This window comes from Micropterus salmoides, unplaced genomic scaffold (assembly GCF_014851395.1).
Source record: "Micropterus salmoides isolate LMB-PRFRI ecotype aquatic unplaced genomic scaffold, ASM1485139v1 Ms_hic_scaffold_12, whole genome shotgun sequence".
Lineage (NCBI taxonomy): Eukaryota > Metazoa > Chordata > Actinopteri > Centrarchiformes > Centrarchidae > Micropterus > Micropterus salmoides.
In genome coordinates, this window is record NW_024040263.1 from 33,660,748 (window position 1) to 33,688,696 (window position 27,949).

Genomic DNA, 27,949 nt, shown 5'->3' on the forward strand with positions numbered 1-27,949 from the left:
ACCCCACCTTGTTGTCATAGACAGACACCAAGCATCCCAATAACCAGAGCATCTTGCCTGCATGCGCACAGTGCAAGAGAAGAGGGTAAGAGGCTGACAGAGCAGCACGTTGGGGAAGAATTTAGCCTTCACTATAATAGACTTTTTTATATTTCTCTTTGTCCCCTTTTTACAAAAAAAGTTGCTGGGGGTCTGAAAAAGGTAGGCAGTGGACCAAACCACCGTGAGGCTTATAATGAGGGACGACAACCTTCAAATTAAAAACTCATTGGACTCGCAGTAAGGAACAAGAGCTGTTCACTGTTTGTGTATTAAATATACATTGTGAACACATTGACGGACAACAATGGGTAAATTTAATTGTTTTAATCAAAATTATTGTAAGAGATAATACAGTAGTTGCTGGATATTGGTGGGGGCACATACACATGTACAAAATACAACATAAAAGAGTGATATTCTTTTTACAGGTAAGTATTTTATTGTTACCTTAGCATCCATATATGTCTTTTGGCTTAGCGCCATCATATAAAACATTACAAAAGAAGATTTCAATCAGAAAAACACCCCTGTCACTTAGTATTTCTGTTTATATAGTCTACCGCTCATTTGGTATCTTCCGTTTTGATAGATGTATAATTCACTATTACAAATCTAGTTTTTTAACTAACTTCAGAATTATTTTTTTATGAGAAATAGATGATTTCCACTGAACCTATGCTAGGTTATGAACTGTTGAATGAATTTGGTCCCATAATAGTATCGTGATAAAAAACATGTCATTCATACCTTCGACTTACATTTCTGTTTACAATAAATCAACACTGTAGTTTTTCATGTCTCGTCAAAGAGGACTAATGTTTGCTTACAGTCATGTTGTGTATTCGTGTATCAGACAGCAGGATCTTTGTCAGCAGGCATTGTTGACCTGAGGGTTTGTGTGTGAATCTAGACATTGGTAAAGGGTAGATAAGACATGTCAGCACACACCTTCTGAATTTGGAAAGATTGCACAAGATATAAATTGTCATGATGAATATTGTGTTCGCTGAAGCAGCATGTACTGTATACAGTAGTAGACTTACAGTTACAACAACAAAACAGATAGTTACATTACAGTCTCCATGTTGATATATTGGTGCATTGTTTAATCTTGACAATAATTGAGTTAAGTGTTACAGGTCATCTTCCTCAGACTAAAGTCTCTTGTGCTTGTGGCTTTAAATGTGGAAACACCAATAAATAGCCACTGCAGCTTAAATAATAAGGCTAAAATTGTCAGATCTGCCATAGTAATATACCTAAGCAACATACTGATTTAATGGAAGACACAAAAGTAATTATGGTCAGTTCTCCATGTGCCCTAATGATGATGCCAGATAACTAAAAGATATCCTGAGTATGTTGAACCTGCTTCGTACTACAGGCCCCAGATGTGGATGTAAATCAACAAAGTATATACAGATCATTTGAATTGAAATTATGAAAAAAGTTTAAAGTAATAAACACCCAATGTGGCTGTGTGATTACTTCAGTATATTCAGTATATTGGTAAAATCCATTGAAAGACATTTCAACCTTTAATGGTCAACAGCAAATCTAATTTGTTATGTATTTTCTAAATATCACACTCCATTTACAAAAAACTGTCATCATATTTTCACAGTAAGATGATTGGTACATTAATCTGATTTTAAAAAACTGTTTATATGCATTTGTGGAACCTGATTCTATTAGGAAAACATTATATACCTATAATTATGAGGATCAAATCAGAATTTAAAGTAAACCTCAACTAACATATTTAACTTTTACTCAAAAGACAATCAAAATAGTGTTTCACAGTATTTAACATTAGTGTGCATTTACCAAAACAAGATTTCTAGTCATTTTGAATTGGTGTTACTGACAAAAACTGTGTGTATGTGTTTGTCAGCAGTGTTTCTCTAACAGAGGAGACTCTCCCTCCTACGGGGAACACAAATACACAGAGGAACCAAACCCAAACCAGAACCCAGGATACAGAGGTTCAGTGAATGTGGCGTTGAAGGTGTGGAGGTGGATCAGTTGGTCAGAAGACACTTTGTAGAAGGACAGAATGCCAGCAGGACAGTCCACATGCAATGCTACTCTGTTAGTATCCTCTGAGACGGAGGAGGAGGAGGAAGAGGAGGGGAGGAGGAGGACTGTTCTTATGTTATTTTGCCAGACAGAGTAACCATCAACATCAGAGCACCTTAGACTCCAGGAATGATCATTCCCTCCAAAGCAGCAGTAATTTCTGTCTCCTCTCCTGCTGATTCCTCTGTAACTCAGTGATATATGAACATCTCCTTTCCACTCGACCTCCCAGTAACAGCGACCAGTCCGACCTTCTTTACACAGCAGCTGACACCAGTCAAACCTCTCTGGGTGATCAGGATATGGCTGCTTCTCTGTCACTGCTGTCACCTTCCTGTTGTTGTCAGACAGTTTCAGGTATCTGTTTACTGTGTTTGTGTCCACTTTGACTTCACAGGCATCTGATGGAGAGAACAAGACACAATACAGCAGCAGTTTATTATCTAACACACATGTTGGGTTTATTTGTTGCTTTATTAACAGACTGACTGTTCTAAACTTCAGAGTGACCCATCTTTTTGGATTCGTCTTTCAAATTGAGAACTACAAAAGCTTTGATTTTAACCAGGGAAGGACAACTTTGAAGACAGACAGGGCCACAAAAATTGTATCCTCACTACCAGGGGGCTAGATTGTGACGTCCACCAGTAGGATGCTGTAATCCCATCACTTAATTCGCCAAGTATTGATTATTTATATTATATTTACTTCATTTATTTCATTAACAAAGAAACAAAACATGCATGTTCTTGACGTATATAATGACGATAAAATATACATTTATTTCAGTGCACAGTTGGTAGTAGTGCATTTCTACCCATCTTCCCATTCCACGACATGTTGTAAGCATGCAGTTATCTCAAAAAGCTTCGACACTCACCCACAGGTGGCTCTGTATAAAGTACTGTCTTAAGCAGGGTTCAACATGAGCAATGGCCTGTATGTTTGTATGTCATGCAAGTTGATTTTCTAGTTGCTGGCCTGTTCGGACCAGTTGCTCTGCCTACATTCGAAGTTAAAACATTTAAGAAGTTTGCTGATGAACAGATAGCATTACTTGTTATTGAAGAAAACTGCTGTGAACTAGTTGCCCTTATCTAATTAGCTCAGTTAGCCTTGCAACTAGGGGTCACCAATCATCATTGTCATAGCATTTCTCATACCTAAGTTAAAATAAAATATAATCAAATAGTCAAACTTTATCCATAGCTGTCACCCAAGGAGTGCTTTAAGCAGGTGGCACCTGGAGCAGGCATTGTGCACTCTCTGCTTTGGGGAGAAAAGCTAAATAATTAAAACGTGGGAATAAGGTAGTATCTCATGGCCACAAGGTAGTATTTCATTCCCATGTTTCAAAAATCTTTAATTGCAATCTGTACTCTACACAGCGCTACAGCTTCTTCACTTTAGCAAGCTCAAGGGAAACAGCATAAGATACTGCGAGAGAGGACCACTGTGTAGTAGTGGCTTTCGTAAAAAGGCTAGGCTGTCGATGTATTTTTCCTTCAAAAACTCCCGTGTACATGTCATATTTTCTTGCATGGTGTTGTAGTAACTTAAGTTGAAATCCTTCATGCTTGATTTTGTTTCCAGGCACACTAAACCCATGTTAGATTATCTTTTTTCCAGAATTCAGTTTCCCATATTGCCTGGAACACATGGTTCTCTTGGTCCAGTTTTCTTTTTTTGTCCACTCAATTCTCTCTTTGTCGCGTGTCGTTGCGGAAGAAGCCTTGTTAGACTAAGATGAGACTATGTGCAAGGAGTTACTTAGTTACGGGCCTCTAGGATTTTGAGGGAGTGCAGTCTGTCAGTGCAAAGTACAACTACAATTGGGATCCAGTTTAAATGTGGTCAAATGGCCTGCTCGCTTCCAATGCCAGTGAAACTAAAAATTATTACTGAAATTCAAAATTGACCTGTGGGCCGCCACTTGCCAATCCCTGATTTAAACTATTTGCTGCAATGTTTTCAAGAATCTCAGTGAGCACACACTTACACTTCCTCAGACCAGGTTTCAGCCTCTGCTCTCCACCATTTTCCACCCTGTTAGGAAAATACAGAATGAACCTTCCTCATCAGTGATCTTCATAAACCTTGACTCAGATCCACAAGACAAAACAGTTGCATTTATGAAAACACATTTTCAAGACAGATTCAATTAACTTTACATAAAATATTCAGAGAAAACAACAACAGGATAAAAGGTCTAACAATAAAGAAACATCTAAAAATATCAAGACAATAATATACTTAAAGAAAAAAAAATTTATAGTCACTAGTAAGGACCACACAATCAACAACTACGTATGTTTCAGTCAGAACAACTTTCATCAGTGAAACCATTGTTGTTATATTGAGTGGGATTGCACTGTTCTGGAAACACCAGAGACAGCTGATCAGCACAGTGCTTCAGGGTGGATGGGGAGACAGAGTCCGCCCCAGCTGCTTTGCAAGGTTTCTGCCTCCTGAACAGTCTGTTGATATCCCTCTCCAGGATGGTAAGAGAGGGGGAGGAGGTGGGGGATGAGATGGTGGACTGTGGCCGATCAGTGGTGTGACGGGGGATGGTGTCAGGTCTGTCCCATTGTCTTTCAACACGACAGTAAAACTGGTTCAGCTCGTTGGCAAGGCGTGAGTCGTTCATGGAGTGGGGGGATTTAGGTTTGTAGCAGGTGAACTGTCTGAATCCTCTCCAGACAGAAGCAGAGTCATTCCTTGAGAACTGGTGTTGTAGTCTCTCTGCATACAGCTGTTTAGCATCTTGCACCGCCTTGCTAAACCTGTACTTTAACGCCCTGCACCCTAAACGCCTCCTCCTTTTCCAACCTCAGCTGTCTGAGCTTAGCTGTAACCAGGGTTTGTCATTGTTATAACTCACTGTGGTGCATGTTGGAATGCAGCTGTCCTCACAGAAGCTGATGTAGGACGTCACAGCCTCTGTAAACTCATCCAGATTGTTGGTTGCAGTCCTGAAAACATCCCAGTCAGTGCAGTCCAAGCATGCCTGAAGATCCTCTACAGCTTCACTGGTCCATTTTCTTTGATGTCTTCACTACAGGTTTACAGAGTTTTAGTTTCTGTCTGTAAACAGGAATCAGGTAGACCATGACATGGTCAGAGTGTCCCAGTGGACCGCGTGTAACTGCGTGATAGGCACTGCTAACTGTGGTGTAACAGTGATCCAAAGTGTTCTCCTCTCTGGTTGAACACTTAATAAACTGTCTGTTTTTGGGGAGTTCTTGGCAGAGGTTTCCATTGTTAAAGTCACCAAGAACAATGACAAGGGAGTCCGGGTTTGTCTGTTCCACACAGTATCTGGTCGGCCAGCATGTGCTGTGCGTCGTGCACGTTGGCGTGCAGCAGAATGTAAACACTGACCAGAATGAATGAAGCAAACTCACAGGAGGGGATAAAACGGTTTCCTGTTTGATTAAAAATTCCAGATTAGGAGAACAGTGCTGCTGAATCACTGTCACGTCGGTACACCAGCCATTGTTATTCAAAAACAGATACCTCCACCTTTTGTTTTGCCGGAGAGCTCTGTTTCGCGATCCGCTCTGTAGAGTTGGAAGCCAGCCAGCTGCAGAGTCCGGTATCGGTTCACACAGCCACGTCTCCGTGAAGCACAGAACAGAAGATGAAGTCTCTGTTTTTCCCCACCAGTAGCTGAAGTTCATCCAGTTTGTTGCACAGTGAGCGCACGTTGGTGAGAAATATTGCCGGTAGCGGTGTGCGGAGTCCCTGCCGGCGGAGGTGCACGAGCGACCGGCTCGTTTCCCTCCCTTACGGTGCTTCATTTGGCTAACAACAATGAGAGAGCCTTTCACCAAAATGTCCAACAAGTCCGCTGATGACACGAGAAAAGTGGGAAATAAATCCGCTGGAGTCTTTCTCTCTGTCTTTCTTTCTTTCTTCTTCACTAAAGGTGTTTGTGCAGCAAAAACTGATGGAAAAATTGGCAGGTGGATTTCAAATTCCACCCACTACTCGGGCAAAAAATGGCACTCATTGACCTCATGGTGACACTTTAAACATCAACTTATTTTTGCAATCATCTCAAAAATGGCTTCGTATGGAGTCAAACTTCTTTCATCATTTTAATCTCTGGATTCATCTGCACATTTGCTCCAATAGTCTCCAATTTTTATCACTTTTCTCAAAAACCTATTTTTGCCAATTCACCTGAAACTTTGGCAGGATCGTCTACGGACTTTGCTGATCTAAAGTGTTTCTTTACGTACAATTTTACATAAATATTCATAAATCAAACTTGGTTTAAGCTATTGTAACCAAACTTGGGGCGTCCATTTGGATGCTTGGTCCGAGCTTTGCTGAGCAGTCCTGGAATATTCTTCCACAATGGGGCGCCACATATGTGAAAAGTTGATACGTTGTAATTTGCTAAATGGCTTTGTACAAAAATTTTGTTTGTACAATCTAGGGTCACTACCAAGTTGATGCATTAAATTTGGTAATGATTGCTTAAAGCAGGCATGGCTTATTACAAGAAATGTACATTTATACACATTTCTCATTCCAGATTTTAAAAAATCTAAGAAAATCACCAGTACTTCCTAGAGAGCTTGATTTTTTCCAGAACATCCATTGATACGTGACAAAAGTTTGCTTCCCTGCAACCTATGGTCAATTCAGAAGTCATTCTATATTTTTCAGAATATGCTAAACCAATTAACATCTACATCTCCACAAGTCTTTGTTCAAACTCCACCAAAATTAGCCCACTGACATTCTCTAGATGGCTGATATCAAGTTTTTCAAAGGGTTTTCTTATCGGTCAAACAGTAATTCTGCAGTGATATTCAATATCTTACTGTCAGTGAGTCACGTAGTCTTGGGATATGAAGTTTTAGGGTTCAAATCCCCAGTTCACCAAGTCCTACTTGCCAACAATAAGGTGTTTGGATAATAGTGTTTTCCTATTTTACTTGTATCACGTCACAATTTCTTTTATTTTTTTCCAAAGAAGTGTAAGCATAAACCTTAAAACTTGGATACAAAATTTTGCAGGTGGGCTAAACATTTCACCCACTTGTCAGGTGCATATAATTACCCTGTCTGATTTCAAGGTGATGCTGTAAAACTCTTGCGTTTCTGTAATTATCTCAAAAAAAGCTTGGCTTCGACTCCAAATTCTTTCATCACTTTAAAAAATTATCGGAATCTGGTCTCTGAAAATGTCACATGTTGCATTTTTAACGAGATGTGAAGATCGTTGCCGCTTGCGGCAATATTATATTATATTACCATTTATATAACTATAATATATTAATTATTATTAATTTTCTGTAACACTACTACTTTTACTGTTCAGACTGTTCAGCCCTCAGTTTGTCAGTGACAAAGAAACAATGTGTAAGGTTTTGTTGTCTGTTCATACCTGAGAGTGTCCAGTCTCCAGTGTGGATCCTTCAGTCCAGCAGACAGCAGCTTCACTCCTGTGTCTCCTGGATGATTGAAGCTCAGGTCCAGCTCTCTCAGATGGGAGGGGTTAGACATCAGAGCTGAGGCCAGAAAAGTACAGCCTTCCTTTGTGATCCGACAGCCTGAGAGCCTGGAGACAGAGAGACACACGCACACACACAGCGTGGACATCTGATCTATTGTTGATGTAAAAATACTGATCAGAGCATCTTTAATGACAAAAATAATATTTTGTACAATCATTACTGTTAAATTCTACAGATGATATCAGATGACTGGGAAATCACCCAACTGCACCCCTGTGGAGTTAAAAATTACTAACCCTAACTTCAAGATTTTTAAGATGACAATTTAACCCTGTCTAGGAACCTAATCTTTCACTGAAATAAAGGTTAATTGGAAATTTAAAATGGCCATAAAACTTGTGTCCCCAACACACACACATGTCAAATGCTGACTGAATCTCTTGGGGGTCACACCAGGTTGTCAAACCAATTAGACCAACAGACCCGGTCATCAAACTCCACAGCATTGTGCTTTGAAGAAAGACACACAACCAAAGGTTAGAAGCAGTTAAAGAGTTTAAGAGGTTTTATACATCCAAAGAACTTCTATAAAAACCAGACCAGGAGTTTAATTAAGGCAGGCGTTTATTTGTTAAAATGTGTCCCCACACAAGTTTTACGGTATTAACTTTTAATGATTGTAACTGTTAAACTATGCCCTAGGATTCTTAACCCGTTGGGCGGACAGTGAGGCTAGGTGATGCCACATAACTTTAAGAAGTGCATATGAAATTAATTTGTCAAGATATTAATATTCAAAGTGTAGGTTCACTACATGTATATTTTAAAATTTTAACTTGTATGTCAAACAACAGTTAAAGGGTTATCTCTCAACAGAAGCTTAATCCTGACCTGAGAGTCTCAAGCACACAGTGTGGTTTCTCCAGCCCAGCCGAGAGCAGCTTCACACCTGTATCACCCAGGTCGTTGTAACTCATGTCCAGCTCTCTCAGACGAGGAGAATAGGATTGGGTGCCGAGAACTGAGGCCAGAGCTTCACAACTTCCGTCTGACAGATGACAGCCAGTAAGCCTAAGAATATGTATGAAAACACATTTGTGTAAGTTATGTTGGTGAAAAGTGCTTTCATAGCGGTATCTTAAAAGAGGAGGGAAAAAATGACAGAGAAGAATGATAACACCATGTGGTTGTTATTGTTCACCGTTTGCAGGTTTATTAATTCAAACCTGAGAGTTTCCAGTGTACAGTTTGGAGTCTTCAGTCCAGCAGAGAGCAGCTTCACTCCTGAATCCTGCAGGTCGTTGTTACTCAGGTCCAGCTCGCTCAGACTAGAGGACTGGGAGCTGATAACTGAGGACAGAGCTTCACAGCTTTTTTCAGACAGATTGCATCCACTCAGCCTGAAGGACAGTTAGTGATAAAGACAAATAGATAATGTTTCTGCCACCACAAATTACAACACATCCCATTTCTATGGCTGCCCTTACTGAGTTAATAAGTCCTTAGGATCTCAGGTGACGAGAAAAGTTTTTTAGATATCATTGGAAACAGCAGATACTGAATCTTTCACAAATTATACTCACATCTCTGGGATCCCAATAGCCTACACAAATTTACTTTAGCTTTAAATTAACTACAGTGTGACCGGTCTTTTTTATTTCAACAATGATGAACAACATGCAGGTTTTTCAGTTAATCAAATATTCAATTTGTTGAAATCTTGTGACACTGAGACTTTCATTATTTGAGAACAATCCTACACATGTGATACAGTTGGTATCTTCAGTTTTCTGTGCACTTACAGAGCTTTGTTGGAGGCTTTGACCACTGGCAGCAGCCTCAGAAGAGCCTCCTCTGAAGCAGAGTATTTCTTCAGGTCAAACACGTCCAGATCTTTTTCTGATGACAGTAAGATGAAGCCCAGAGCTGACCACTGAGCAGGAGACAGTTTATCTATGGAGAGACTTCCTGAACCCAGGAACTGTTGGATCTCCTCCACTAGAGAACGGTCCTTCAGTTCATTCAGACAGTGGAACAGGTTGATGTTTCTCTCTGGAGACCGATTCTCTTTGATTTTCTTCTTGATGTATTCAGCTGTTTCCTGATTGGTTAGTGAGATACATCCTGTGTGTGTCACTAGACCTCGTAGGAGGGTCTGATTGGTCTGCAGTGAAAGACCTGCGAGGAAACGGAGGAACAAGTCCAGGTGTCCATTTGGACTCTGCAAGGCCTTGTCCACAGCAATCTGGTAGAGATGTTTCATTCTAAATTTTTGAGACCACCAGGAGGTTGGTTGTTTTTTTGACAGCAAATTAACACCAGATTTGATGACTGTCAGATGGACATAAAGAGCAGCCAGAAACTCCTGAACGCTCAGATGGACAAAGCAGAACACCTTGTCCTGGTACAGCCCTCTCTCCTCTTTAAAGATCTGTGTGAACACTCCTGAGTACACTGAGGCTGCTCTGATATCGATGCCACACTTTCTCAGGTCTGATTCATAGAAGATCAGGTTGCCTTTCTGCAGCTGCTCAAAAGCCAGTTTTCCCAGACACCCAATCATCTTCCTGCTCTTTTTATTCCAGTGTGGATCTGTCTCAGCTCCTCCATCATACTTGATGTTCTTCTGTTTGGAGTGAACCACCAGGAAGTAAATGTACATCTCAGTCAGGGTCTTGGGCAGCTCTCCTCCCTCTCTGGTCTTCAACACCTCCTCCAGAACTGTAGCAGTGATCCAGCAGAAGACTGGGATGTGGCACATGATGTGGAGACTTCGTGATGTCTTGATGTGGGAGATGATTCTGCTGGCCTGCTCCTCATCTCTGAACCTCTTCCTGAAGTACTCTTCCTTCTGTGGGTCACTGAACCCTCTGACCTCTGTCACCATGTCAACACATCCAGGAGGGATCTGATTGGCTGCTGCAGGTCGTGTGGTTATCCAGAGGCGAGCAGAGGGAAGCAGGTTCCCCCTGATGAGGTTTGTCAGCAGCACATCCACTGAGGTGGACTCTGTAACATCAGTCAGGACCTCATTGTTGCGGAAGTCCAGAGGAAGTCGACACTCATCCAGACCGTCAAAGATGAACACAACCTGGAACTCTTCAAAGCTGCAGATTCCTGCTTCTTTGGTTTCAGGAAAGAAGTGATGAACAAGTTCCACCAAGCTGTACTTTTTCTCTTTCAGCACATTCAGCTCTCTGAAAGTGAATGGAAATGTGAACTGTATGTCCTGGTTGGCTTTGTCTTCAGCCCAGTCCAGAGTGAACTTCTGTGTTAAGACTGTTTTCCCAATGCCAGCCACTCCCTTTGTCATCACTGTTCTGATTGGTTCTTCTCTTCCAGGTGGGGATTTAAAGATGTCTTCTTGTCTGATGGTGGTTTCTGGTCTGTCTGGTCTCCTGGATGCTGTTTCAATCTGTCTGACCTCATGTTCATCATTGACCTCTGCAGTCCCTCCCTCTGTGATGTAGAGCTCTGTGTAGATCTGGTTCAGAAGGGTTGGGTTTCCTGCTTTAGCAATCCCCTCAAACACAGACTGATACTTCTTCTGCAGGTGACATTTCAGTTTACGTCGACAAACTGGAGCAAAAGTTCCTAAATGATAACAGAATAAATCAGTGAGTGGATGTTAGCGTTAATATGAGAAATGTCTTGTGTGGAAAATCCTCTTACTGCTCTGCAGACAGTCAGCCAGCTTGTCCTGCTTCATGCTCATCAGGAAGTGCAGTGTGATCTTCAGAAATGCCTCTCTGCTGATTCTCCTCTGCTCTTTCTCCTCACCGTCCACTGCCTCCTTATCCTCACTGTGTCTCTCCAAGCATTCTGGGTAATCTGGACTCAGAACCTTCTGGGCCTTCTTCAACTCGTTCTTCACAAAAGTTAAAATGTTTTCCTCAAGATGCTGGAAAATAATAACACTTTGAGTTATGTTTTTCTTTCCCATACAGGTAAAGAAGAAGTTGTTGTGGACATTTTCACACCATAAATATGGAGTCCAGGTCTGTTGGATGCTGCTGGAACGACTGAGTACCCGAAACCTGCTGGTCTCTGTGGAGAAAACAAAGTATGATAATTTCAAATATCAATAAATAGATGTTTTGGCATTTTTTGCTTTTTGGACATTTAATGGATTATAATGACACATTAAGGTTGATCTAAGTAGCTGCTCACTGTCATTTGTGAGACATATTATTTATCCCATAATTCTTATTTTTATCACAAATTCTGGTCTGTGTCTTTATACTCAACACTAGGGTTGTGATGAGACAGTGAAAGGCCAAATCCTCAGTTCAAGAATCTGCAGTTTACCTACCTCTGAAGGATAAAGGACACTTATTCAAGGACCACCAGGTGCACATTTTAGACAGAGAAGATGGTTGGTTTGAAAGAGGGGTCAATTTACACAAGCCATTTATACCCGGGTTGAGAAGCAGTCTCTTTACTTGTCTCCCACTTACAATGCTGCTCTTCAATCACTTCCAGGAAACTAAAAAAACATTCACTTTTAGCCTCAGGTGAAGATACCAACAATGGTCATTAAGACGTGGTCTCGGGTGTCTCCAACGAACATAATGACTGTCGTTACAACAGCCAGAAGCACTAACGAACCAGCGGTATCGAACATCTTGGCAAACGACCCCACAGAGGTTAAATAGCCGAGTTTCTCTACCAGTCAGTCAGAACTGAAGAAGTCCATGGATTAGAGACAAAATGTCTTCAAGTATCTTCAACGAAGTCCAGTTGCCCTTGATTTTAACATTCCTTGGATAACTATGACCTGGATGACTGAAAGCCTTCACAGACATTGACATTCAATGAATAACAAATTATGTTCTGATTGTTTAACGTAACCAAATTCTTAGAAGTATTAGGAGCAGAAATTCCTTTCCCCTTTCTTTTCATTAATATATCTCTAGGTGAAATTTGAGAAGCCACATACACACTAAGGCATTTTGATTTAAATTATACTGGATAGCACTGTGGCATCACAGCAAGAAAGTTGCAGTCCCAGCCTTTCTGTGTGGAGTTGGCATGTTCTCCCCGTGTCTGCGTGGGTTTCCTCCAAGTGCTCCGGTTTCCCACACCCTCAAAAACATGTTAGGTTCTGCAGTCAGTGGCACTGACCAATGAGACTGGCTCAGATCTGGAGTTGGTCCCCGGGTGCTGCACAGTGGCTGCCTACTGCTCCCTTGAGGGATGGGTAAAATGCACAGAATGAATTTTGCTACATGTATGTGACAATACAGTACCTTACCTGACTTATCTTAAAAATGCTCAGCAGAGACTGAGAAAAAAGCATTAAAGTCTGTGGCATTTAGATTTCTGATGGCCTAGGGAAAGAAACTATTCTTTACTCTGTTTGTCCGACTCTTTATGCACTTGTACTGTCTGCCATATGGAAGGAGATCGAATAGATGGTGACCAGGATGGTAGGGATCCTTACTTATTGTCCTGGCTCTGATGAGACCCCGGGAGGTGGAAAGGTCTTCCAGCTAGCCTGGCATTATACAGTGTGTGGCTGGAATCAGTGCACCAACTTTTGTCATTATTGATGCAGTCCTGCTAAAAGAACAAACGGACAGAATAAACCAATCTCCAATGCAAGGCCCTCACTGATTCCTACCAAAAGACCTGGGCAGTTGAATATTCCAAAACATATTTATGGGGAAGCAAGTTCACACAGAGAGGGCAACACTCTCACTGCAGAGAATTCAAAGTTTAGGATTAGCAATAGACTACAGACTTCAGTCTACTGAAGGACAGAGGACACTTGTTTGAGGACCACCAGGTGCACATTTTAGACAGAGAAGATGGATGAAGGTTGAGGTCAAGGGCAACTGGACTTAGTTGAAGAAAAACTAGAAGTCCCTCATCCAAGAGACTTCTTCAGTTCTGACTGACTGGTAGGGAAACTCAACCCTGGTGTAGATGCTTCCTTGACACCTCTTTCAAACCATCCATCTTCTCTGTCTAAAATGTGCACCTGGTGGTCCTCAAACAAGTGTCCTCTGTCCTTCAGTAGACTGCAGAGTCTTGACCTGAGGAGTTGGCCCTTCTGTGTTGAGCCATGCGTTTGTGTAGTGGTTGTTTAGTCTCCCCAATATACAGGTCTGTGCATTCCTCACTGCATTGGACCGCATACACTAGATTGCTTTTCTTGTGTTTGGGTGTGCGGTCTTTGGGGTGTACCAGTATCTGTCTTAGTGTGTTCTTGGGTTTAAAAAACACAGGGATGTGGTGTTTGTTGAAAATTCTCCTGCGTTTCTCTGATACTTCAGACACGTATGGAATCACAAGGTTGTTGCGTTTGACCTTCTTCTCCTCCTCCGCGGTAGTGTTGGTCCTCTTCCTGGATCTTGTGGCTGTTTTCACAAAGGTCCATTTAGGGTATCGACAGGCTGTAAGTGGTCCCTTCCGGTGGTTCAGTTCCTTCTCTCTAGCTTCTGCACTTGATGTTTTGTGGTCCGCTCTGTGTTGCAGGGTTCTGATGACTCCTAGCTTGTGTTCCAGTGGGTGATGGGAATCAAAAAGTAAGTATTGGTCTGTGTGTGTGGGTTTCCTCTAAAGCCCAATTTGCAGGCTCCTGTCCTCTTCAATGTTATACAGATATACAGCACAGTCCAAGAAGGCCAAACTGTTGTTGTGTGTTCACACGAGAAGGTGTTCTCGTGTGAACTTGATGTTACTGTCCACGAAGTTAATGTGTTCTGTGAAGGCTTGCACTTCCTGGCTTTTAATTTTGTGTCATCCACTTACCTGTACCAGTGGCTCAGTGCTGTTCCTCTGAAGGAGTTGAGGGCTTTTTCCTCCACTTCTTCCATGTAGATGTTTGCCACAATAGGTGACACTGGTGAGCCCATTTTGTCTGTAGAATCCTCCGTTGTATTGGAAATAGGTGGTGTTTAGACAGAGGTCAAGTAATTTACAGATCTGGTCAGGGCTGACGCTAGTTCTGTTACCCAGGGCGTTGTCTTTTAGTAGCCGTTTCCTACGGATTCTACTGCCTCCATGGTGCGGATGCAGGTGAACAAAGAGGTCACATCATAGGACACCATGGTTTCATCTGATTTCATGGTTTCATAATTAAATGGAGAATGAAAGTTGAGACCAGCTGGCAGATCATTTTATGTCATGACTTGACAGAAGTAGAGCTGCAAAATAACAAACTCTCCTGGTTTAAAGTCTTACCTTTCTTCAGCAGAGTGCTGTCCAGCTCTGAAGTTATAAGGTTCAATTTTGGACTGGTCACTCTTCATGGACACACAGCTGGATCCAGGAGAGTCTGGTCTCTGCTGACAAACACTGACAGAAACAGACAGACAGAGCAACACACCTCTCAAACCTTCAGCTACACATTTATGGTTAACATTTCAAATCTGAAGACAATCAAAGTGACCCAGTTCAAAAACAGCAAGGGGATCCAAAGTTACATAATGCACTACCAGGCAGCCAGGAGCAGTAATGGCAGAGATGCCGCCTTATTACAAGTCATTGTCCTATCAAAATGATTTTGAATCTGTTATTTGAAGATAATTTACAACATAATGTTGCTTTGAAAACAATATCACATTGGAGTTTATGCTTTTCATTTTAATGTTTAATTACAGCTCTCTGTGTCCAACTATTAGTAACCAAGTCACCCCAAGTCTAAAGAGAGCGTCCACCTTAATGTGGTAGAGGGATTTGCTTACCCTCATTAGCCTGGGAGCAGAGTTGTAAAATGGTAATATAATAATAAATAAAGTGTTTGCCCCCTTCCTGATTCCTTCAGTTTGTCACACTGAAATGTTTCAGATCATCAAACAAATTGAAATATTAGACAAAGGTAACACAAGTAACACAAAATATAGTTTTTTAAATTAAGGGTTTTATTATTAAGAGAGAACAAAAATCCAAACCTACCTGGCCCTATGTTAAAAAGTAATTGACCCCCTTCAATTTATGAATTAACTGTGATGATGAATCACATTTTTTGGAAAGCTGAGTTCAGTTTCACTAGCCACACCCAGGTCTACTTATTGCCAAACCTACTGAATCAAGAAATCTCCTAAATATAACCTTTCTGACAAAATGAAGTAGGCTAAAAGATCTCAAAAAGCAACACATTATTCCATAATCTAAAGCAGACAAATGAGAAACAAGGTTGTTGACATCTGTCAAACTAGGAAGGGTTACAAAAAACTTGGAACAGCGATGAGCCTTCCTAGGAGTGGCCAGCCTACCAAAATTACTCCAAGAGCCCAGCGACAACTCATCCATATGGTCCCAACAGAAAAACAAACTAACTCACCGTCAACGAATAAAGATATGGATTTGGAGTTTACTTATATTATGGCCGGAGAGGAGTTAAAAATATGTAGGAGGAGTTAATGGACCAGAAGGAGGGATAGAGGTATGAAAGAAAAAGGGTGTGGAAACATGAATGAAGAGATAAAGGGAGGAAGGGAAGAGAAAGCCTCATTTGAGAAATTGTAAATTTTAAGTTTTTTTCTGTATTTATTTATATTTTCCTGTATAATTAGGTTCGTGAAATCAATAAAATCTAATAGTAAAGCATTTGGCAACCTGCATGTTTATTTGCAACACATCTTTAACGTTTTACTGTCAGCATTGGGTGTTTTGCTTTGACTTGAAGTTTTCTTGCCATGTTTTTTGTAATACCAACATTTGAGGCTGTGGGCATGTTCATAATTGTGATGAAATCCAACCTAGGTCTTGTCTGTAGGACATGTTATAGACAAAATTAAAAAAGACATATTTTTAAGAATACACTTTCTGTAGCTCTTCAGCAATGGGCTTAAAAACAACACACACACACACACACACACACACACACACACACACTTTCAGAGCTTTCAGTGTGAACGAGGATGGTGGATAGATAGTGGGGACAGATAGAGATCTTCTTACCTCTGAGCTTTGGTCTGGCTGCCATGTTCCCCCCACAGAGTGCTTTTAGAGGGAGGGACTCCCTCCTCCGTCTCCTCACACTGATTCATAGCAGAGGCCACACCTTCACACAAACACAACGACAGGCTGTCAGAGCCACACATTATTTACGTCTATAACAGAATACAGGATTTCTGGTCATGTTATCAATCCTGAGAGGAACATTTTAATAGTTCAAACTGGAGTCATATTGGAGTCATCTGAGCTTGACTTTAAAGTGCTGCCAGCGTCCCCTATAGGACTGAATGTGAATATGAACATCCAGAGAAAAGTTCAGAAAAAACAGAGAAAAAAGGAGAGAATTTGTTAAAAAGCAGCAGCAGCAAACTTAAAAAACATGAAGATGAAGAAAGAACCAGCAGCAGCAGTCTGTAGGTGAAGAAATGTTGATGTGCATCTACAGACGAGGAAGGAAACATCTGCTGCATTTTGAACACCCGTACCACATGCAGAAAGATACAGCTGGTTTTCTTATAAACTCCTGTGTTTTTGGTGGATTTAGCACTTTGAGATTTGTTTCAAATCTAAAGTCCATTACAAATAAAATATATTATTATTATTTACATTTTTATAAAACACATTATTGTTTAAATGTAACGTCTCAAACGTTACATTCTCAAACGTCTTTTTGATTTTAAACAGTAAAAGTGAAATATTTTTAATTTTACAGCATATTTCCTCATCTGAAACTCGGTGGGACAGGTTTTAACATGAAGACCTACAAATCTATAACTGCTGGTGCTGCATCTGTCTCACTGCAGGAACATTACTGGCATTTGCACCAGAGGAACCAGGGTATAAATTCAGTTCCTTGCCCCAGAAAAGTCCCTGCTCCTGGGGTGGAAGTTTTAAATGATCCAGGAACTATCAGAGCAAAGTTTTAGCTTATTTTCGACCCATAATCTGGACTTTCCTATAGTCCGACTTTGTAAGAACGTGTAAGATATTTATTCTATGTATGTATTCTAGGTTCTGCTTTGTTTTTCACTGACAAACCAGAACCTGTTTTTTTTTTTGTTTGTTGCTGAAATCACATCACTTTGGATACCAGAACAAAACAACAATGAAAAATGTGGGTCTGATTGTTGACGATGGTGAAACAGATACATTTTTCAGACGCTGACACATAGAGCCTTTTAAACACCAATATCATTAAATTATTTAAAGGGCCCCATCCACAGAAGGATGTCCAGAATGTAGCAAATAGCAAATGCGACCAGCTGATTCTCTCCAGAGATACAAAGTTGTGTGTGTTGTTTTGCACAGTCAGAAAAAAAACCCAGCTGATCAACTTTCAGATAGTGAATAAAAAGTAGTATAGGCTGTCAGACCAGTTCTGACTCGCCCCCATATCTCACTAGTAAAGTCATCTGAGATTAAAACCAAATTTATTTCCCGGTGCAGATTCACTCAGACTAAACTCAACCTGAAAAGGCTCATTTAGGCAAAAAACATTTAAATAATATTGTAGTCAGTTAATTCATGAATATTTAGATCTACAAACAGTAAATAACAGCGTTTTCATAACAGTGTCATGTTACCTGTCTGGGTTCTCACGTCCTGTCCAGGTTCTCATATCTCACCTTCACTTGCAGACTCTGACAGACGCTGCTGATGTCTGTGATCATCTGACCTACAGCCTTCACATGGTTAGAATTACGGGGGGGATTAGTGATGTCTGACCCCCCTACTTAAGGCTTGGACCCCTGAAAAGAGGCAAAAACAGCAGTTCAGGTGAGTCTTTCTTACCTGTAATTGTAAATAGTACAATATATTTCCCATTCTCGTGCCTTAACTTCAAGAATCTTGAAATACGATTTCAGACACCCCTAAAGTGGACCGTACCATTTCCTTGACTTTAGTTGAATGTCTTGTCTGCCCACATCACCCGCAGCGGCAGCAGTGCATCACATGCGAATGGAGACACTGTAGGTTAATGTCAGAAGTTATCTGTATAGCTTGTTTAATACACTTAACTCTCCTACCTTCAGAGTTTCGTAATTAGCATTTATTTTACTTAACTTATGCTGTTGATGATGTGAGCTGGCTGATAGCCCACACTACTTTTCACCTCTATATTGTTTATTCATTTCATTTATGCAGCGCCGATTAATAACAAAAGTCATCTCATTGCACTTTTTATATAGCGAAGGTGTAGACCATAATATGTTTAATATTATTTACAGAGACCTAAAAATCCCCAATTCCCCAACAATGATCACAGTCAACATGAGCAAGAGGAAATGAGATATTTGCTAAATAAAACTTAAAATAAACTTAAAATAATAAGAATTAGGAATTCAAGATGATAATGCAGACTGTATTAGTTGGGTTTCTGTAAATAACATCACAGAGTCCACCCAAATCCAGAAATGTCAGTTTGCCCTGAGAGCAGAAACAGACAGATTATTTGTGTCCCCTTCAAAAATGGCTCCTGAGTAATATGTAATGTTTATTGCCCCCCCCCCCCCCAACTGTTAGATGAAATTTAGGCCCTGCTATCACATTCATTACTGACTGTTAGCAGCTTTTAGTATCACCAGTAACCCACTTCTCACCGTTTCAAACATCTTCTGTTACAAACCACAAGAGAAACGTTACAAAACACATATCGGTCACTAAACAACTTGGACTCCTTCGCATTCACAGAAGTTCTCCAACATGATCTCCAACACGTCAACCGGGCGCTGCCACTCCTTGGACTAGTAACGCTGGAGTTTCCACGGCAACACTACGCACTGACCAGGATGGAAAACGTGGTGTGGATACACTGCTCCATCTACCATCAAGATTGAACTGTTTAATGCACAATCCATCACAAACAAATCTTGCCTCATACATGACCATTTTCTGGAGTAAGGTCCAGTGCCTTTGATGATGAAATCTGGTCTGCAGGCTTATAAGACCCAAGTGTTTAGTTGCAGTTTTTCTCAGAAGCTCTCTTCCTGCTAACACGACAGCACTGATAAAAAAAAAGCTTGTGGCTAAAAAAATCTTCGGTTACACTCTGGCCTACCTGGTAAAAGTAGTTCCCTCCTATCTTGGTCACCACCTGTTCAATCGCCTGCCCTCATGTAGACGGTACAGGTGCATCAAGAGTTGGACAAACATACTTAAGGACGGTTTCTTGCCCGGGCAATCAGAACTCTTAATTCCACAAACTTTAAGAACACTTAACAGATTCTGCTGAGCCTTTTAATATTAGAAGAGAACAGAATAGATACTTTATTGTCCCAGAGGGGAAATTTATCTTATGCACAGTGCTACTCAGCAAAGCACGTCATATTTCGTTTAAAATTTTGTATCTTATTTGTTACATGCAAGTGCAAGTTCAGTTTTAACTGTTTCTAGTTTTTCTGTGGTTTGCACTGATAAGGAGTAGCACTCAAATTTTTGTTGTATATTTTGTACATTCAGAAAGGCTTTCTAATTCTAGAGACAAGTCGGTACAATGCCTAAAATAAGCAGACACAAGATCATGCATCAGCCCATAATGGAGCTGCTTCGTCCAATCGTCCAATTACACCTGGTCAAGCTGGCGTCGGATGACTGTACCATGGTGCCATTCGAGTGCATTACAAAGGCCACAAAAAATATCCTACAGGACATGTGTGTGGAGATTATGAACACTGTATCTGTACATGTTTATAAGGAATTCCAACAAAGTCTGGCACAGAAGAGTGACTTGCATTTGACTCAAAGTCCTTCCAAATCAGGCAGAAGGGCTTCTGTTTCTGATGCGGTAGGGGGGGGAATCCTAATATCCCAAAATCTGGGTGAGATCATTCCACTGATTCTTATGGACGTGATGGGTATTAAAGATGCCATAACAATGATTGTGGTGAGTGAAATAAAGGAGAGGATAGCTGCGGAGCTCATAGGTTGTGGGAGCGGCAGTGGCAGTACTGGGGAGAGCAAACTGCTGGGGCTTAAATCTATCATGCAGGAACAGACATTAGAGTTACTAGTTAGAGATGTCTTCAATGTTCTTCAAATATGTAAACAAACGATCTCTACGCTGATCCCAAATTGTAACAAGACAGAGCAGGATCAGGAGCTGTCTAAGGAGGAAGTATGGTACGACACCTTTACTGACCTGAAAGAGGATGAACCGGAAAAATTGTCATCTGGGGAAAACCTTGAGGTTACATCCACCAACGCTGTAACGAGCATTGAGGGGAAGATGGCCGATGAGAACCACAATCTGAATAAGCCCAGCCCCTTCAAGGATGCAGTCAAGGCAGCTGAATCTGATGAAAGTGCTTGTCACAACACTGCAACTACCAGCGCTACTAAGATCGTCTCCCAGGAAGATGCAATCACTGATGAGCCCGCTATGAATGAAAACGATGATGATGATGTAGCTGCTTTTCAGACAACTGCACAGCCAGTCCAAGAGTGGGACAAACTTGGACACCTGGTGACACCAACAAAGAGGAGCTGTGTTACCCAGTTCTTCAGATCTGTTTTCAAGCCATTCTCAGCCTGCTTCAGATGTGTACGCCTAGACTAATCATGGTCAACAACTAGTGGTGAAAAAGAACTTTGAGTGTTCGGAAGACTAGGAAGGCACTGTATGAGTACAGAACATTTTAGCAAATTGTGGCAGTGAGTACACCTCACTCCCCGACACCTTAAGAGACACACTGGGGACCAAGGCTAGTGCCCATGGATATGAACCTCCTAGTGAGCGTGTCTACCACGTCCTTGGCCAAATGGCTGAGGTTTACTGAAGTTGTGCTTTTAAAGATGTCTTGAGCCCAGCGCATCTCAGAAGATACTTTTGTTTCAGTGTGAAGTTAGGCAGGTACCAGGGAGTTTATTTAATTGTTGTCAGTGCACTCCGGGTCTTGCTTGCTGTGCTCATCAGTGGGTGGTTTTGATAAGTTAGGTGAGTTAAAGGTGCTCTAGTTATCGGGTACCATTGTGGTAATGGAGAGATGGTGGCGACTGTCATGGCATGCTCCTGTTTTTGTCCCATCATCATTGTTTGTGCCATTTGTTTTGCTTCTGGTGGCGTCTCTGCTTGTTAATAACATTAAATCATTACTGGTTTATGAGCGCCAGGCCCTTTTCAATATCTGGGGTTCTTTTTAGAGGTTTTCACATGTTGAGGGTGGACATGGTACAAATCCTCCACTCTTCCTGGTTATGGTGCCAGAGGAACCTGGGAGTCAACTTTCTTGCCCCGGGTGAGATTGGCGTGCTCGCGGTACACGTTCTGGCAAGCGTGTGAAGTTAAATGCATGGCTGAGAAGCACTTACATGGACCCGATTGTCGGTAGGCGTACTGTCTGCGGCCTTACAAAATGTCATGTGGTGTGACCAACAAATAAGTCACATCATAGGACACTATGGTTTCAGCTGGATCCACTTTCACTTCTTGAACGTTTTTACAAAGTCAATGGAGTTTTGGATGTGGTGAAGCTTGTTGCCAACCAAGGGGCCCAGAATGGTAGATATATGTCTGGTAATGTTGTAGGTGACCAAGTTAATGCTGCTGAAAATCCGCCTGCCTTCTTTGTGTATCTTGGGTAGTCCATATATACATTCAAGGAAAGGAGAGGAACAGAGAGAAAAAGAGAGGGATATAAGGAGAGAGAGAGGGGAGGGAGGCAGCCTACACAATATCCACACACAGAGGTACAGACAGTAAAGGTGATGTTGCTATAGACTAAATGAAAAATGGTACAGATATTTATAGTAGTGTTAATGGTAACAATCGTAATGTTAATGATTATAATAACAATAATAATAATAGGACTAGTAACAATAGTCGTTGAAGCAGAGGGTGTCGAGCAGGAACACGGGGGCAGCAGGTGACCCGCAACCACAGATCCAGACTCCACAGCTCCAGAGCCAGAAAACCTGCAGGAAGTGATAGGAGGAGAGAGGAGAGGGACGAGAAAGCACAAGACTACCAGAAAGGGGAGAAGTTGTGTTAGTAACATGCAATAATGGGATGAGGTTGCATACAGAGGGAGAGAAAGTAGAGGAGAGAGGAGCTCAGTGCATCATAGGAAATCCCCCAGCAGTCTGAGGTCTATAGCAGCATAACTAAGGGAGGCTGGTTCAGGAGTCACCTGAGGAGGAGCACTTTGACAGGAGCTAAAACAGGAGAAATATGATCTCTTTTCCTGGTTCCTGTCAGAACACGTGCTGCAGCATTCTGGATCAGCTGAAGAGTCTTAATGGACTTTTTCGAGCAGCCTGATAATAAGGAATTGCAGTAATCCAGCCTAGAAGTAAGAAATGCATGGACTAGTTTTTCTGCATCATTTTTAGACAGGATGTTCCTGATTTTCGCAATATTATGTAGGTGAAAACAGGCGGTCCTTGAAATTTGCTTAATGTGAGACTTAAACGACATGTCCTGATCAAAGATAACTCCAAGATTCCTCACAGTGCTGCTGGAGGCCAGGGCAATGCCATCAAGGGAAACTATATCTTTAGATAATGCGTCACGGAGGTGCTTAGGCCCCAGAACAATAACTTCAGTTTTATCTGAGTTTAACATTAGAAAATTACAGGTCATCCAGGTTTTAACATCCTGAAGGCACATTTGAAGTTTAGCTAACTGATGAGTTTCATCTGGTTTGATCGATAGATATAACTGAGTATCATCTGCATAACAATGAAAGCTTATGGAATATTTCCTGATAATATTGCCTAAGGGAAGCATACATAAAGTGAAGAGGATTGGTCCGAGGACAGATCCTTGAGGAACTCCATGACTAACTTTGGCGTGCATGGAGGACTCATCGTTAACATGTACAAACTGAAATCGATCTGATAAATAGGACTTAAACCAGCTTAGAGCGGTTCCTTTAATGCCAATGAAATGTTCCAGTTTCTGCAATAGGATCTGATGGTCATTGGTATCAAATGCAGCACTAAGATCTAATAAAACCAGTACAGAGACAAGTCCTTTGTCTGATGCAATAAGGAGGTCATTAGTAATTGTCACCAGTGCTGTCTCTTTGCTATGATGAGCTCTAAATCCTGACTGAAAATCCTCAAATAAACTATTGCTCTGTAGAAAGTCACACAGCTGTTTAGCAACTGCTTTCTCCAGAACCTTAGAGAGAAATGGAAGGTTAGATATAGGTCTATAGTTGGCTAAAACATCCGGATCAAGTTTGGGCTTTTTCAGAAGAGGTTTAATTACAGCTACTTTAAAGTACTGTGGTACATAGCCTGTTGATAAAGATAGATTGATCATATCTAGTATAGAGGTGCTGACTAAGGGTAAAACATCTTTAAGCAACCTAGTCGGGATGGGGTCTAAGAGGCAGGTTGATGGTTTAGATGAAGAAATTATTGAAGTTAGTTGGTAAAGATTGAGTGAAGCAAAACAGTCTAAACATACAGTATATCGGGTTCTACAGCTGTTTCTAAGGTTCCTGAGTTTAGAGATAAGTTGGTGCCAGTTGAGGGCAGGTCTTGGTGAATTTTGTCTCTAATAGCTAGATTTTATCATTAAAGAAGCTCATGAAGTCGTAACTACTGAGAGCTATGGGAATACTTGGCTCAATAGAGCTGTGACTCTCTGTCAGCCTGGCTACAGTGCTGAAAAGAAACCTGGGTTGTTCCTATTTTCCTCTATTAATGACGAGTAGTACGCTGCTCTGGCATTACGGAGGGCCTTCCTATAAGTTTTAAGACTATCTTGCCAAATTAAACGAGAATTTTCCAAGCAAGCCTGCAGCACTATCAACAAGATGATCGATTTGGGAGGGACTGAAATTAGCATAGGAGTCCTCTGTGACTTTGTGACTTGATAATGAATTTAGAGCTGATGGAATCGCATCCTTAAATTTAGCTACAGCACTATCAGACCTTCTCCTCTTCTGTTTAACTTTGATTTAAATAATTTCGATGGTCGGGGGACAGACACCGTCACTATAGGATTTTCACTAAGTAACTCCTGAAATGGAGGCGCAGAGAAGTGTGTTAGACTGCGACTCTGCCTCCTGGTCTCAACTCTGGGTTGTCATGGATTTGGTCCACTAATAAACTTTTAAACCAGATTTCTAGAAATGAGAGCTGCTCCTTCCCAAGTGGGATGGATGCCGTCTCTCCGGATCAGGTCTTCCCCAGAAAGTCTGCCAATGATCAACAAAGCCCACATCGTTTGCTGGACACCACCTCGACAACCAGCGGCGGAATGACGACATGCGGCTATACATGTCATCACTGGTCAGATTTGGCAGGGTCTTCCCCAGAAGGCTTTTTCTTGTTCCCGCTGGTTGGGTCTCGCCTCAGTGTCTCATATGTGTTTGTCTCCAAACCATCTTCCTTTGTCAGCAGGTAGGATAGTGATCTGTTGATCATTGCTCAGTGATGTCACAGCCTTCCTTTCTTGGATGGTGAGGTTGGAAGGGGTAGCCTTCGCATTAGAAAGGGCTGCTGATATTTAGCTCTTCTGCTTCTGTTTCAGTGAATTTGTTTTTCTTAATGGCCGATTCTGTTGCTGTGATGAGGTCCACTATAGGCAGCTGCTGTGGCGTGATGCCAAAGTTTAATCCTTTGGCCAGAATGTCTTGCTCTGATTGGATGAGTTCACTATCTGACAGGTTTTTTACCCACCTGTTATTTGTTTCATGTGTTGTGGTGTTGTTGTCCTTTCTCTTCCAAGAAAGGCAAGACTTATTTAAATTAATAAATCCTTTATTATGCACTTGTTAACCATTAACAATGCACATTTGCAGCTACCTAAACTAAACGGTGTCTTATTAAGATGAGTAAATGTTTATAAAAATAACTAATACAAGAAGGATGTGGAAAAAATATTGAACAAGTTAGTGTTATAGTTGTGAAGCACAAAATCATACTCTAAGACATGTTTTGTGGAAAATGAAATTTTTTTTACTTTTCATAACTTTCAACTAAACGCAGCAACCAAAAGAAGAGTATATTAAACTTCCACTCAAACACCCAAATAAAAAAAAGTGCAATAACAAATACGTTTTGTACAGATTTTTCAATACTACACTTTCAAAAAAGTGTCCTCCACAGTCCTCCACCTTGTCTGACCAATGTCTGTATGGCTTTTAGACCAGTAAGATGACCTTGAGATTTGTGGACTTTGGAGAACATTTTTTTGGTTCCCATCCTCCAGCTCCACGAAGATCTTGTGAAAAACCTTAAAAGGCCCATTAGGTAGGTGAAAGACCGGCTACAATGGAAATATCAAAAAGGACCATTGCTCCTGTGATGGCTACTCCAGCTTGCTTTTTAAGACCTCCCTCCCTGAATTTTCTTGACCACAAATATATTGAATGCTAATGAAGGGAGGGCCTCTTGGATGGCTGAAGAGTCGTTGTCATCACAAACCTGTGAAATACACCTGAGAGAATTAAACCTATTTTTTTTGCTTAATGTTAAGAACACATTCCTATTTGCATGTAACTCTAAAGCACACATTGTTGTGGCGTGGTCCTTGCTAGTGAAGATCAGTATAAAAGAAAGAGGAGTGTTTTTGAGTTTTTGGCGGTATTGAAAGTCATACTGTCGGGATTTCTAAATGCAGTACACCTTAATATTATTGATAGTGGTTTGATAAGATCTAGTGGATGTTAGTATTAATTTAACAAAAGTCTTGTGTGAAAAAGCCTCTTACCGCTCTGCAGACAGTCAGCCAGCTCCTTTTTCCTTTACACATGGAATCTGTGGCGAAAACAGTGTGATGATTTAAAATATCATCAGATAAACATTTTAGCACCTTGCTTTTGGGGAAATTTTGATTAGGTGATTAAGGGCATTACTTGATATAATTTTCTGGCACAAATGATGCCACCTTCAGGTTGATCTAAATAAATGCTCACTGTGATTAGTGAAAAAGTATCTGGTTAATCAAACCATGGGTTTCGTCCAAATATTCTGGAAAACTGGACTGTGTCTAAGTACTAAATCTGATAGTGATACTGTCAGAGGAACGAATATTTATTTTACAAAACCTTGTTCAAATCAGCAGTTTTTCATAAAAGTCGTAATCGCATCATACATGAGTCACAAAACATTATGAAACATTTATGCTAGTTGGGACTATCCTGACTTACTGAGACCCTGAAGGATGTTATCTTTTAAACACTAGACACTCTCTGCTGCTGCTGTTCACCGTGTTGATAACCTGCCAAATCAGCAGACAAACTACAATACTAACTTCCCATTACTTTCCTTGCCTTATCTTTGCCTCACTCATCATTGATTTGAACACTGAGCAAAAAAAAAAAGAAAAAAAAGCGGTGCATTCTGTACAAGTTAAAGTAAGATACAGAATATAACTGCAGACTCAGCGTTTGACCAATATAAAAACTCTTTGAAAAACTTCATATCGGCCATCTAGAGAACGACTCTATCGAGTTTGAGAGCGTTTCAAGAAAGACTTGTGGAGATAGAGATGTTAATTGAATTAGCATATTCTGAAAAATATAGAGTGACTGACTTCTGAGTCGACCATAGATTGCAGTAAGGTAAACATTGGCCACAAATCAGTGGATGTGCTGAAAGAAATTCAGCTCTCCTGGATGAAAGGGTGATTTTCTTAGATTTTTTAAAGTTTGGAATGAGAAATGTCTAGAAGTTTATATTTATCTTAATAAGCCACGCCCACTTCGAGCAATCATTACCAAATTTTATGCATCAACTGAGTAGTGGCCCTAGATTGTACAATCTGAATTTTGTATGAATCCATGCAGCGCAATTTATACGAGGTATAAACTTTTTCAAGTGCAGCGCCCCCTAGTGGAAGAATATCCCAGGACTGCTCAGCGAGGTTTGACTCTAAACAAAACCGTTTTCTAGATAATAGCAAAAATGTAAAGTTGATTGTTATAGTGCCACCATGAGGTCTATGAGGGACAATTTTTGCTTGAGTAGTGGGTAGAATTTGCAACACAATTTGTTGCGCAAACACTTTTAGCAGAGAAAAAAAGAAAGAAAGAAGAAGAAAAGGGAATTCAGATTTAGCAGAGTTCCACTTACCTAACTTATTTCCATAAATGTCCGTCAGTCCAGGAGCTTGATTCGGTCTGTGTAGAAAAAGTGGATTAGATTCAGACACAGTGTGACCTGCTTCAATAAAAACTCCACCCAGCAGTATGAAAACACTGTAAACCAGTCTGAAGTTCAACTTTTACTGTTTTATCATGAGTTTATCTTGTGTTGCGTGCCAAGCAAGCCAAGTCCTGTTTTCTGTCTTTCCCCCATCCCTGTGTTTTCTCTTGTGTCCTTTCCAGGTGGATTCCAGTATGATTGGAAGTCTGTGCAGTCTGGCCTGGCTGCTCATTGGTCAAACTGTTCTGAAGCTGGCCAATCATCATCCAAGCCAACCAATAAAAGCTCCCAGAAAACTGCAGGTCTGCTGAAACTTCTCTTTTTACCATTGCTTTTAATTAAATATTTAA

At 41.0% G+C, this 27,949-nt stretch overlaps 1 protein-coding gene across 1 annotated transcript; it reads right to left on the reverse strand.

Moving 5' to 3' along the window:
• Positions 1-458: 458 nt before the first annotated feature.
• Positions 459-27,737, reverse strand: LOC119899941 (NLR family CARD domain-containing protein 3-like). Its single transcript, XM_038714763.1, has 14 exons — positions 27,528-27,737; positions 26,164-26,210; positions 18,387-18,416; positions 18,125-18,247; positions 16,503-16,605; positions 14,781-14,894; positions 11,573-11,639; positions 11,265-11,493; positions 9,395-11,186; positions 8,819-8,992; positions 8,484-8,663; positions 7,523-7,696; positions 4,121-4,167; positions 459-2,522 (listed from the first exon to the last, which is right to left on the reverse strand). The coding sequence occupies exons 5-14, from the start codon at positions 16,589-16,591 to the stop codon at positions 1,969-1,971; spliced, it is 3,420 nt and encodes a 1,139-aa protein (XP_038570691.1). The 5' UTR covers positions 16,592-16,605; positions 18,125-18,247; positions 18,387-18,416; positions 26,164-26,210; positions 27,528-27,737; the 3' UTR covers positions 459-1,968.
• Between the last annotated feature and the right edge of the window lie 212 nt (positions 27,738-27,949).